Source organism: Pleuronectes platessa, chromosome 2 (genome assembly GCF_947347685.1).
Source record: "Pleuronectes platessa chromosome 2, fPlePla1.1, whole genome shotgun sequence".
NCBI lineage: Eukaryota > Metazoa > Chordata > Actinopteri > Pleuronectiformes > Pleuronectidae > Pleuronectes > Pleuronectes platessa.
The window spans coordinates 9,779,175-9,793,100 of record NC_070627.1 but is presented as its reverse complement, the minus strand read 5'-3'; the positions used below and the strand labels follow the sequence as shown (position 1 = coordinate 9,793,100).

The following is a 13,926-nucleotide window of genomic DNA, read 5'->3' as shown; positions in this document are numbered from 1 at the left end:
GAGCAAATCTCTTAAACCCACCATTAGAGCGGATTAAAATAATATATTGTATGAGAACTCAAAGAAAACGATGCTACAACCACATAAAGGTGCAGTTATATGGTCCTGGTCACATGAACGCTCCACATTCACGGGGATGCTTGTTTTGCTCACGCTGCTGGACCGCCCAAATCCCTCGCAATGTCTTAAGCAATTAAAGCACCGCCCGCCCGCCCACCCCTGAGTCAAACCCAGCATCCACGCTGTCAAATCGAGCTGGTGACCACATCGGGCTGAAGGAGACTCTGCTGCCTCATCCCCCCTCACCTCCTCCGGCTCTTCCACACCGTCCATCGATCCCGCACACCTTTTAAAAACCTGTCCGTATTTCCTCTGGTGGATATTTCGGAGCCTCCCGTGGACAATGGCTGATCCTAAATACGCGAACCTGCCAGGAATTGTAAGTGGCTAACGCTAGCAGGGAGGTTAGCCGTGTTGCTACTCGGCAGAGCTAGCTTCGCTAACACCGCCTCTGTTCGTGTTGTCTGGATTTCCATATGCTAACTAATAACTTAATAGTGTTGATATCTTTCCGGTTCTGTTGTGTGTTGTGATAGAAGCCACCTGAAGAGGAAGGTTAGCTTGTTGGATACGTGTTGCTGGACGGGCCGGGGCGTTGGCCAGGCTAACGACGATGAACCAGACATATCTGATGCTTTGCTGTGTTGTTTACCTCATTGTGTCTCCAGGCCTTTAACGAACCGGACGTGTACGAGACCGGAGACCTTCCAGAGGATGACCAGGCCCAGTTCGAGTCGGTACGTGGACTGGGTATTCCCTCTGGGTGTGAGGGCGAGCATACTGAGCTAACTCGCTGCAGACTGAGCTAACACAGCTAGCTAACAAATGTTAACACGTAATATTCTGGACAATCTACGGGCTTCTTTCTTTTGGTCAATGTGCATTAGATCTGTCATGAGAACGTACACGTAATCATGCACACAGGTCAACACGAGTGTATTAATGCATGCGAGTAATCCCATGTCATCACTGAGCTGCTGTTAGTGATAGTAACAGTGTGTGTTGACCTAACAAGCTCTGCAGGACAATTTATATAAAAGTTATTCACTGGGCACCAATGCAATAGGAAGTCGAGACGTAGGGAAGTTGTCATATACAGTAGTTTTATTAGATATATCCAGCTAAAGCTTATTTAACAGTCCTGCATTCAATCCCCTTCATTATGGAGATGTTGATCAGTTTTGCAGAAAACACATAAAAAAGGTGGTAAGTAAACTGTGCAAAATGTAATAAATTGAGTGGGGAAAAATCATAGGAACACACGATCATCACACAGTTCATTTAACACTTCTTTAACAATTTTAACAAAACAATGAGCATTACTAACTTGACAGAGGAGGGGTTTTCTTACCAGGACTGTGTAGACTGCATTAGCTGTGTAAAGAATATTTTCAAGTTATGGCACGTTTTAGTTTCTGTACAATTATGTAATGGTCATGTTTCGTTGAAGAGAAAAGTTATCTTAAAATACTGTTCCACTCTTCTTCCACACTTGAGCATGTTAGTATATCTGCTCATTTACACGAAGGGGCAGAAGTGAGTAAGGGAATAAGAGTCAGGTACCACCATCTCTGTAATAATGATGGTTATGTGACTCCTGTCTAATGTATAATCTCACTGTAACCAAGCAGCCACCTGGATTTATTGGTAGTGTTGTTCTCTAAAGAGTGCTAATGAGCACTTTGTAAACAGTCGAGTGATGCTGGTCGGACTTTGCTTTCCTCATGTCTCAGCTTTTGACTGAGCAGCTGATTGAATCCTAATGGCCTTTTCGCTTCTATGTGTCCACCTTCGTTCTTCCCTTACCCCCACCCTTGTGTTTTGACTCTCCCCCACCCTTCCCGGAACACTAGTGTGTACAAGTAAGACTGGCTCAATTCTACTCCCAGTGAGCTTAATGCCATGCTTTTTATGCATGTTTTAAAAAAAAATCTCATATCCACTTTTCCTACCTCCTTCTTCCTTGATTGGGATGAAATGAGAAGTAGATTAATGGAGTGAGTCTTTTTTTTTCATTGATTGTTGACTGTTTTGAAGTGCAGGAGATTGATTCCTTTCCCTCTATTTGTGTTCCTCATTCAAACTCTTCAGAGGCGTAATGATGTTGATGGGTTCTCAGCAGCACTTTAATTCCCTCTGTCATTTTGCTACACTTTGACAAAGCAGTGAAGTCTCCGGTGTGTGTCTGTGTGAGATTGAGGCTCCTGACAGACAGACAAATGGTTGTTTTAGAGGTTTCCCTTGTTAACCCGTCTTTGTTTTCTAACAGTTGCTTCCTGACTAACCACACTATTCTTACTAACTATTCTTTAAATGCTTGTGTAAATATATAAAGGGCTGTGTGGCATGGTCAAAAATTATACCACCACATAAAAAAAGGTCATGTCAGTCGATATCAGTCAAGAGAATGATGGGTGTCATGACATGTTTATGACTTTTGCACCTGATAGAACGATGACAAAAACTTACTCACTGTGCTGTACAATGTATATCGCTATATATTGAGCTTTTGTTTAAAAAAAGAAAATGATGCGCTCATGAAAATTGAATAAGACGAAAAAAAGTTTTGGCCATGGTGTTGGAATTCATATGTCCCCCAGGCCTGCTACTTAACATTTAGGTTACATTACCCAGTATAAACTGCTTTATTCTATGTATTGATTCTACTGATGGGGATTTGCACCAGTACTGACCTTATTAAGAGGATCAGATGTTACTAATCCATGTTGAGATGACTCTTTGTCATTTCCAATTTTGTGTTCTATCTATCAGTTGCATTCATTCGGTCTCAGTGAACTAGAGCCTTTTTAGTGCCGTAGCTATTCCTGGCCCAAATGTGACTCTACAGAAAACAAGTTCAGTCCAGCAGATTAATTTAGGATGAACTTCATGTTTTCAAGAATGATTTACGTCAGATTTTTGTATACCTGAAATTACTAAAGGGTTCTCAGGCCCTTTGACTTTCCTTGGTTGTGAGACAGACAGTGCTCTACATGAGAGCATATGGTAAAGCTGCATTTTAAAGTGCATCAATGGAGAAAGTAGCCGGGTGTGTTAATGGGGCGTTATACTACATTGAACTGGGGAAGAGAGAAAGAACTGTAGGCATCACAAGCTGTCTGAACACACTGTCTCCAGGGTTTTTAGCAGCAGCTCTCAGAACACTGCCGTCTTTCTTATCTTTCCCTGACCCTGGCCAAATGTTCCTGTTGTGTGCATGGCATGTGATAACCACATTAATCTGTGTTGTTTCTCTCTCTCTCTCTCTCTCTCCCCCTCTACTTTCTCTCCCTCTGCTCTTCCGTTACTTTCTCTAACTCTCTTTGGAAACCCAAGGAGCTGGTAAGAGCCTGACTAACTCTCCTCCTCTTCCCCCTTCCCCCTCATCCCCCTCCCCCCTCCACGGCATCTGTGTGTTTGTGTTGGTCTGTCTTTTTTTTCTCGGCGTGAACTCATGTCATCTATCTGTATGTGGTGTTTTAATCCTACACATAGTCTCTAGAAATCTATCATTATTGATCACGAGGAGATGTTGATCAAATGACAGACTTGTGTTACCCTCAAATTCACTAATCAAAGAATCATCATATAGAAATGTGAATATAGTAGCTTCTAGATTTAGTTTTGCCCTTTTGCATTCACATAAATTCTTTTTTTGACCATGATGGATTCATGCCACATCACATATATATTTTTTACAATGATTCATTTATGTTTTATAATGACTTTAAACATTTTATGATAATGCTTATCAGGTGACACAATCAGGCCTTGGAATGGCTGTGATATCTTATTTCGCTCATCTGCCTCTTGCCTGTAAATTATGTTGAAATCCTCCGGTGCTCTCCAAGACGGCTGAAAATAATGACTGTGAAGCTCCTGCAGATTTCCATGATTTATGGCTTCAGTGACTTTTAATTTCTGAGCGTATTTGCCCTTGGTGTGCGACAATAAAGCCATAGACTCAAACACATAATTTAGTGTCTGTGAAAGCACATCTCCCGGGCAATGATCAAGAGAGATCTTACCTATCTGCCAACTTAATTCAAGTCCGGCTTTAGCTTTGAGACACCGGCAGTAAGCTACGGCTGATTGTTAAGTGTTTGCAGCCTCCACAGCCCTTTGTGACTTTGATCTGACTTTCTTTCCTGGTGTTCCCATGACAGGAGGAGCTCTGCAGTGACAGCGTGGAGAGGATTGTGGTCAACCCCAACGCAGCCTATGACAAGTTCAAAGATAAGCACGTCACCACGAAGGGACTTGGTCAGTTTGCAGTGGACGAGAAATCCCAGTTAACTTATTTATGCATGTTAAATGATTAAGTTAAGGGTCATATGAAAGACAAGTGTTGTCTGTGTAAAGCATAATAGAGGATTAATGTTGTACTCCTCATTGAGTTAAAGTTGGGGATGAGAATTGGTGACAAAATAAAAATGATCACCATCCTTTTACAATGACTATCTTACAAATGGCCAACTTTGCCATCAGTAAGAATGAATATTAACATGGGAGAAAATATGGGATACAAATTAATTAACATACAACACAACCGTTCTTTATCCTCAGCTGTCTAACCTTTAGTTGTATGATGATTGTGGGGCTTTTTTGTGTTTTTGAGTTTCAATTCTACAAGCACATTAAAAGTGACTGCAAGTAAAGATATAACCTTCAATATTACACACATTGCTCTTTACAAAATATAAATATTGGAAGCAAAGTTACCATCATGGCTGTATTGATGCTATATGTTATGTTATTGCTGTAGTTCAGTCTGAGCTTGATACTGACTCCAGTTTGCTGTTTTGTGTTTCCTTCTTGATTTTTCTTACACTATCAATTTGTCTCCTTTTCACAGATTTCTCTGACAGAATCAGTAAAAGCAGAAGAGTGGGCTATGAATCAGGAGAATTTGAAATTGTGAGTACATTTTGTTCGGCAGAAATGTATTATTCTACTTCTTATTCTTTTAGAAGGTGCTCTATTTTTAGGGTAACAACATTATTATGATTTTCATTTCACTAAATGTGTTTCTCTCTCATCTCTGTTTAGCTTGGCGAGGGCTGTGGAGTGAAAGAGACGCCCCAGCAGAAGTACCAGCGTCTGGTGAATGAGATCCAGGAACTCTCTCAGGAGGTGGACGTCATCCAGGTGAACTGACAGCAGGACACACGCATGTACTCGGGACATTTCTCCCTCGTCCAAAAGACTTGGCAGAGGATGATGAACACTGATTGTCCAGTCTTTATTTTGTTATCTGAGTCTTGTCACAGCAACAGAAATGTGGTTGTCAGAACCAGTACAGTTGAAATTCTGTGAATCTTAATACCAATAGAACCAAACATATGGTGACAGATCAAACAATATGAAAATGTTTATTTACACTCAGACAGACTCGCCTATAAACTTCATGAGCTGTTTCTAAACAAGACATAGCCTTTTGAATGTTGAGCTTGAAAGGGTTACATTTTTTCTCCTGCTTTTCATAATTAGGACAATTAATCATACACTGTTTTGTTGGGGGGGGGGGGGGCTGTCGGAAGACATTACATACCTATAAACAATGCTTTTATCTTTTGTTGTCGAGCAATCCCTGTAAATTTTTCCCTTAGCTGGTTTCTGCTGCTTATCTGGTTCCAAGTTGTGTATAATTATTTAACTCCATCATTAGAAAATATATAAAACATATATGATAATATCCACGGCTTCCTAGACTCTTGCATCGCTGCTCAACAAAAAAGCAATCCCTAGTGTCTTGTTAACTTGGTGTCCCTGATGTTGCAGGCTGCCACGAAGGACAGCAATGCAGAGGAGCGCCTGACCCCGGTGGTGCTGGCCCAGCACGCAGCCCAGCTCAAACAGCAGCTGGTCTCTGCCCATCTCGACTCACTGCTGGGACCACAGGCACACATCAACCTGGCTGATCCAGATGGAGCACTGGCAAGGTGGGTTGAAAGGAGGGTGACATGAAAATAAAGCATTTGAAATCTGAAACCTGAGGCCACAACCTGTCAGACCCCAAAGAAGTGGTGAGCTGGTAGCTAGGGTCTCTATGAAGAAAGGTACTGGGGGGGAGAGTAGTTTTAAGAAACAGATGGAAAGAGAGAAGAGCAGGGGAATTCATTTCACTGAGCTCTGGACTATAACCCTGATAAAAGGAGGGAGGGGGGAGGAGATAAGGAAGAAGTAGTACACCTGGTATCAATTGCCCACATAAACCCTGTCAATCTCAGTGTAGCGCTACCCGAGGAGCACAAGACCTGATGGACGGGTGCTTGAGGAAGGTAGATAAAAACTGGAGAAGTTGAAAGATTAAGTGAGAGAAGACATAGAGAGATGAAACATGTCAGAACCCGACCGAGCACGAGGGAGCAGAGCTGAGGATAGAGAGGTAGAGATGCAGTAGCACAAGTGAGAGACGGGGATAAAAAGAGTTGTAAGAAAGATCCAAGCTCACCTTGAGCGTGTAGTTTACAACCGAGCCGGAAAAGACCGGATGCAACGGAGCAAGGGGGAGCACAGACACGGCAGCACAGGAGGGGTGATAACAATATTGAACCTATAATCCTCATCCTTTTTTCTTTTTTTTGGCCCTCTTTTTCCTTCATTCCCTCAGGCGTCTGCTCACCCAGCTGGAAGTGGCTAAGGGCAGCCGGGGCAGCGCCGCAGGAGACAGCAAGCAAACGGCAGCAGCGAAGGGCCCAGATGGAGTGGTGCTCTATGAGCTGCACAGCCGGCCGGAGCAGGAGAAATTCAACGAGTCTGCAAAGGTATCGTAGAGAGGGAGGTGGAGCAGTGGAGTCTGGGATGTGTGCACTCATAAAACAAGCATGTGTTTGAGTCTCTTCGACGTGGTTTTTGTTAACGTCGTGAGGGAACCCTTTGAATATTATATGGCAGTAAAAAGGACAAAAGGCAGAAAACTGTCTACACGAGTAGCTGTGTGTGTGTCAGCCATGTGTTGCGTTGTTCCCTCCCTGTAGGTAGCGGAACTGGAGAAGCGTCTTGCTGAGCTGGAGAACGCTGTTGGCTCAGGATCAGACAAGCAGGTAGGAAGCCAATCGCATTTAGTCTCAACACACACACACTCACACTGACAGACACGCACAAACATCATCTTTAATGCTTTTGTCTCATTCGCACTAATTCTGTTTGTCTCCATTTCTCTTTCACTAACACACCAGCACAATTTTCACGCTTCTGTTGCCGTGTAGTCATCCATAAAGTGAAATTGGAATCACATCTTCCACTTGAATTATGTAAATTGGGCGGGGGCTTCATTGCCTCCTGATATAATGTGTTTTCTGTCTCTCTTTGTGTTTGTCTTGCAGGGACCTCTGAGCGCTGGTGTTCAAGGAGCCAGTTTGATGGTAAGAAGTCGACTTCTTTCTTTGGAACACAATGGATGGAGTTTGAATTTGTACCTTTTGTGTATCTGACATTCAGCCAGAGAAATGGGTCACACTTTCAAGAGGACCAAGTTTCTTCATTCCTGCATAAATATAACGTGTGTGTGTGTGTGTGTGTGTGTGTGTGTGTGTGTGTTGCATCAGGACACCATAGAGCTCCTGCAGGCGAGGGTCAGCGCACTCGACTCTTCTACTCTAGATCAAGTGGAAGCAAGACTGCAGGTAACTAATTCCTGCTCAGCATGCAGTGCAGGGTTTGGAGGTCATGAACAGACAATTTCAGTTGTATTTTAAATATATTCTGATTTGTACAGCCAGCACGCTTACCATTGAAGTCTTTTGTTTGGAAGGAATACTGTCTAATGGAGATTTCAATGACAATCTCAGTATGTTATCCATTTTTATTTAGTACAGAGATAAATGTGGGATGTGCTTCCCGGGGGGGAAACAGCTGGTCCAGCTCCTGCAGCATATACTAAGCCAACTTTAGTACATGTTGGATCTTGTGTATCCAAGAATTGCAAAGGCAAAAAAAAAGGGCATGGATCTTTCCCTTTGATTCAAGATCTCAGCTGTTCCTATTCCATGTGTTTGGATCTCCTGTTGCGAGCAGTGACTGTTGAAGAGATGATACATTTCCTAAGTTTTAAAATGCAGTACTTGCTTGTGTTGCATGTGATCAATTTACCACAGTATTTACAGATAATCTGTTTTCTATCCCGATGCCCTCAAACGATACCTCTTGTAAAATTGGATTTTCTTTCTCCTTTCTAGAGTGTCCTTGGGAAGATGAATGAGATTGCAAAACACAAGGCAGCAATTGAGGATGCTGATACTCAAAACAAGGTCAGCAAGCCCTTTACACCCATTCAAGTGAAATGCTATAATAATCTCAGTTGCATTTATTTTCTCGGTAAAGTGTATGAAAATTCACAGCTTGCACACAGTCGTCCTGTGGTTCCTCCATTGAGAAGCACTTTCAGATGGAAGACTCTCCAGGCTGATTGCTGTTATAATAAATCTGAGATGTTTTGGTCCGAAGTTGTATAATTTATCCATTAATATCGGAGCCTCACAGGAAAAAATCTTCCGACTTCACTCTAATAAAGATTTTCATTTTGAAAACCTCCAGAAAAGACTTGATAGTCTAGCCTGTGGCCCTCAGACTAACCGATGAAGAGTAGCAGCATATGTTCAATTTGAATTTAGTGTTGTTTTTTAACAGCTAACTCAGCCATATCCAAATGTTCTCATCAGCCTGTCTGAGTTTACTCTTTTTTTAGACAGTATCTAAAATCCAGTCATGAGTCGAACATGATATCCAGGGTCATGTTTTTGTTTCTGTTTTAAGACAATTCTCAGAAAGTAATTGAAATGAAAATGTTAATCACATTAATATGTACAGATTAGCAGTTACACAATGCTGAGACCCAGACTACATGGCACAATTACCACAGTATTGATTATAAACTGAGCTGCATGAATTTATAAATTTATAACATGATTATTACATCATTGTTCTTTGCCCTCTTTGTAAAACAATAATGTTCTTTATTTTATTTTGGCATTAAACGGCTTGTGTGTGTTTTACCTGCCAGGTGTCGCAGCTTTATGACGTGGTGCAGAAGTGGGATGCCATGTCCACCTCTGTCCCTCAGGTGGTGCAGAGGCTGGTCGCTGTCAAGGAGTTGCACGAGCAAGGTAACGCACAGGAACTGAAACTGGATTCTAGCTCAAGACTTTGTTTGTGTCCTTACATTGATGTTCGGTTGGATTTGGAGGAGCTCACATAACTTTAACTCTAAATCGTAACACAAATGTACTGGTGTTGAATTACTGCTGTATATATTCTGTATACTCCAGGGGTGGATTTCACCCCAGTCAGGATAATAACAAGGAAAACTTGGATAATTTATGTTCTGCTCTTTGATGTGAGGGGAGAAAAACCTTGAGATGACACCCATGAGAGTTCAAGGAGAGGATGTATGTAGGTTAGTGGGGGTGGGGAGCAGCATTAAAGATTTAAAGTATGTTGGATATAGAAACTGAACATAACAGGGTGTGAACCCCGACCACGCTCAAAGCAGCGTTTGTACGTGAACGTCTGTATGTGTGACAAAAGATGAAAACCAAGTGAAAATAGGATTCAAATGGATAATGGAATTAGTCTAAACCATGCCATTCTATTATAGCAGGGGGCAAAAAACTCCCTGAGAGGGAGACTCGAATTGGTAATAGAATTAGACTAAATCTGGCAGAACTGCTAAATAGCCCCTTGGGGAGAAAGAGATGCATGATATCACATTATCATATTTTTATTATTTAGCACATGAAAGCAGAACCTTGGCATTAATAGATTATATTGATAATTCCCTTCTGAGAAGCTGAGAGGTGATTTATCATCCAGCCTCTCGATACACCGATCTGTCACAGTCTGCAGCTCATGTCTTCTCTGCTCAATAAGGTTTAGCGGCTCTGATTTCATCTGTCTTTACCAATGAAGGCAAACAAGGACAAGAAAATAGTTCTTTCAAGCAATCACTTGGTCTGTTTCAGATTCAAATTGCACTTGTTTGTCCTCTTCACACACTTTATTTTAACACAAATGTTTGAATGTGTTAGTTAACACTGTGTCTTACTTGTTCCTTCTTCTTGCTTCTTCTCTCCTGTCTATTTGGTTTCATTTGATCCGACCTCCTGTCTCGCAGCCATGCAGTTTGGCCAGCTGCTGACCCACCTGGACACCACCCAGCAGATGATCAACAACTCTCTGAAGGACAATAACACTCTGCTAACACAGGTAGGAACCTCAAGCCCTTTTGGACATTGGACACAAGGTCATTATGTAACACTTGTAGGGTGTGGAACTTCAATACACAACCATGTCAACGAGAAGAGTGGACCATGAAATGTCCTTGACAAGTACAATCGTCTGTAGCTATCTATACAGTTACCTATTTGAGATCCCTGTATTATCCACAATGAACGTGCACAAACTCCGCTTGAAAAGCCCCTTTGTCCATCAAAAATCAAGGCAACAGCTGATAGTCTACCTAGTTTCACCTACAATAACCCGAAAGAGCCACCAACTTAACTAGAAGGACTCTCACAGAGTGCGTGCCTCAGCCAGGGCTAACCCCTATTTTCGCATGGTAAAGAAAATGAAAAAGAATTGTGTATCTGTTCATTTATCCGGATCCGATCCAAAATGTAATGGGTTCTTCTTTGGGTCATTCCCCACCCATGCCCCAAATCTCATGATTTATGTTTTATGTACGTTATGATGCTAACTATTGAACAAACAAACCCCAATGAAATCATCCTATCCCCCGAGCTGTAAGGAGACGTATCGATTCCACTTTGTTTGCTGTGTATTTTTTATCTTTAACTGGTCAAGCACTTTCTGCCTTGTTTCTCCAGAACTGCCACTGACCAAGCTGAATCTTTTAGATTTTTCATAGGAGTAAAATGTTTGAGAATTCATATAAAAAATATGTGACAAACTCAGCGACCTGACAAAAGGCTTTCTGTTATGTGGAATAAATGAATGCAGGAAGTGTCTTCTGATGACTTCAAAGTTTTCAGCAGAGGCAGCATTTTCATTTGCCAAAGTGAAAATGTAAGAAAGAGCAGCGTCTTATTAGGACAGCGGCTCTGCACCGTCTCCTCCAGAGTCGATAATCAACCTGTGCTTTCACAGTTCAAGGCTTGTTCCTGCACGGACAAAGCAAAGCCTCGTCAGACCTGAAGTTTAAACTCTCGTTTTTGATGAGGTTTGTTGGAATTTGAAATTTAACACACTTCTGAACTTTCCACAGAGTGCATTGTGTTCAGAAATGGCCGAGGGCTTTAGATGGTTATTGAATCCGACATCGACATGCTGTCACAGAAAAACCAATCTCTTATTCAGCAAGTTCAGTTATTTTTGCAGCCTCCTGGGACATCACTTCCTAATAATGATTGCTGTCAATAGCATTTTCAGATTTCACCTCCTAAAACTATAACTTGCTTATAGACAGTTGTTTAAAATGTATTAAATAGGGCTGCATTTAATGATCATTTCTATAATTAGTTAAACTGACAAATAGTTTTGATGAGTCCCTCAGATATTTTGTCCAGCATAATATCCAAAGGTTAGTATTTAAAATGAATGAAAAAGAAAGAACCATTGGTTGTTTGGCATATTTGATAAAAGAAAGAATGTCACTAAGTAGAGAGCATAACTCAGCCAAGGCCAGACAGTCTCAGTAAAGTCAATACAGATGCACCATAGTGTTCAGACTCGTACATATCAGTTTTCTGGTTTCGTACATCAACCTCCTCCCATTATTCCTTGGGAAATAGTGTGTTTCATTCCTGGATCCACCCCTTTGTCCAAATCCTCACCTAATGTAATGGATTCTTTCTCGACCCTTGTCCAATCCTTCCAACAAGATTCATGTTAATCCATTCAGTAAAGTTTGTGTAATCCTTCTGGCAAAAGAACAAACTGACAGGGGTGAAAACCTAATCTCCTTGTCAGAGGTCAAGTCGATCACGTGAATTGGTTTACAGGTTATTGTTATTTTAAATTGTGAAACTAAGTCATCCCTCCCTGAAGCACCTCTGCTTTCCATTGTGTCTCTGACTCCTCCCTCCACTTCTGCCCATTTCTTTATCTCTGATCACCCAACTCTCTCCTCTGCCTCATCATTATCTCTCTCTCTCCACTACACGTTTACATCCAAATTTCCCCTCCAGCCCTAATTCTCTCTCTCTCTTCCATCTCCATCACTTCTTAGCTAACTGCTTTTTTTCTTCTCTTTCCATAAGGTCCAGCAGACAATGAAGGAAAACCTGGGGGCTATAGAAGAGAACTTTTCTTCTCTAGATGAGCGGATGAAGAAGCTCTCTCAATAAGCGATGGCTGAGTTAGGGGCCGGTCCAGGAGAGAGTGGGCAGAACATGGACTAATAGGAGCGGGCGAGGGAGCACCGAGAGGGGACTGGGTTTTTAACTCTGTCCTTCCTGGCCGACCCTCTCTTGATCTCTTTTCATGCCTTTTTTTCACTATGTGGAATGTTAGACCGTCGATAAAAAGACGGAATAACAACAACAACCAAATGCTCTTGTTCACACTCCTTTCCCTCTTGCTTCAAATTCATATCAACCGAAAACACTTTTCCCTCTTGCCACTGATTGTGGCCCCTCGCTTATTGACTTTTAGACTGGGTTGTTTTTATAATTATTAGTGTTAAACGTAAGAGACTCCTCCATTCCTTTGGACCCTCACACTATTATTAGATTTGTACTGTATACCTTTGTCAAATTAAATGACTCACGGTATCGTTGGGTTGATGGATGACACATTTAACATGTTGTCAACTATGTTAAATAAATGAAGCTCTGTTGTCCTATAGGGTTGTAGCAGGAGCACGTTGGAGCGAGCGTCGGGGCCACGGAAGGAACGCTTGTAAATATGCTTGTGTACTTTATTTTTTTCTCTTCACGCTCAGTCGCTTGTAACTATAATATTATGACTGAGACCAGATGCCACAGACAAACTTTGAATCTGCTTCGTCATCGCCTACAAGTCGACTGTACTGCTCATCTGTGGTCATGAAAACAATAAATAAACAAAGTGCGATAATAACGTTGTTGACATGGCTTCTGTTCTGGCCTCATTCTTGATTGGATGGAAAAATCTTTATCTAATGAAATGACTTCATGCAGTTATAAATGACTTAACATAAGCTTTTCATCATAAAAGGTATAATAACAATTGTGGATAATGATGCATGTGAAATATTCTTAATTCTAACAGGCAGGTCGTCAAACTGATATATTTTCTTTAATGGATATAATTGTTATGCCTGTTTATGAACAGTAGGTGTCAGCATAGCATTTAATAAAACAAGCCAGACACACTGAATGTCAGCCTTCTGTGGTATTAGTGTCACAACTATTAAACTTTTATACTTGATCTGTCCCATTAAAACTCCCAGTAGAAATAATGATCACACCCCTAACATTAAATTCCAAGCAATCAAGTATATAATGATAAAAAAAAAAAACTAATTAAAAAATCTGGAATAACATTATTTTAAGAAGAAAAAAACTATCATTAAAAAAGTTGATGTTCTAGAGACACCCTCTAGGGACCTTCCCATCTTGCTTAAGTGTCCCAGCAATATGTAAGTATTTAAAAACTTGATAGGACCTCAACACTGAAATCTAAGACTTCTATTCCTACTGTAAACACACCCACAGTCTTACATAACACTGAATGCATACATTATTTCAGTCAGAAAGAAAATGTTGAAAAGTCAGAAATAAGGTCAATAAGATCAAATCAGTGATTTTAAATGCATCAGCTCTAATCTGACCCTTGGTGTGAATTAACAGAACGCCCTCAGTGAACTGCTCCGTCAGGTCGGCCTCAGATCAGTGAGGGCGTGTTGGCCGTCAGGTGATGGCTTTC

At 41.4% G+C, this 13,926-nt stretch overlaps 1 protein-coding gene across 1 annotated transcript; it reads left to right on the top strand.

Moving 5' to 3' along the window:
* Positions 1–224: 224 nt before the first annotated feature.
* Positions 225–13,098, top strand: dctn2 (dynactin 2 (p50)). The gene is made up of 14 exons (XM_053442550.1): positions 225–439; positions 729–797; positions 4,227–4,323; positions 4,916–4,977; positions 5,110–5,208; positions 5,842–6,002; positions 6,674–6,827; positions 7,041–7,106; positions 7,389–7,427; positions 7,611–7,688; positions 8,241–8,312; positions 9,065–9,167; positions 10,175–10,266; positions 12,279–13,098. Exons 1-14 carry the CDS (start codon positions 404–406, stop codon positions 12,363–12,365), a joined length of 1,215 nt encoding a protein of 404 aa, XP_053298525.1. The 5' UTR covers positions 225–403; the 3' UTR covers positions 12,366–13,098.
* The last annotated feature ends 828 nt before the right edge of the window (positions 13,099–13,926 follow it).

Bases quoted from the DNA above. Each gene is read 5' to 3' on its own strand.
- dctn2 (XM_053442550.1), top strand. From the start codon at position 404: ATGGCTGATCCTAAATACGCGAACCTGCCAGGAATT. The intron at 6,003-6,673 runs GTGGGTTGAAAG...TCATTCCCTCAG, and splicing joins CCAGATGGAGCACTGGCAAG to GCGTCTGCTCACCCAGCTGG. The intron at 7,689-8,240 runs GTAACTAATTCC...TCTCCTTTCTAG, and splicing joins AAGTGGAAGCAAGACTGCAG to AGTGTCCTTGGGAAGATGAA.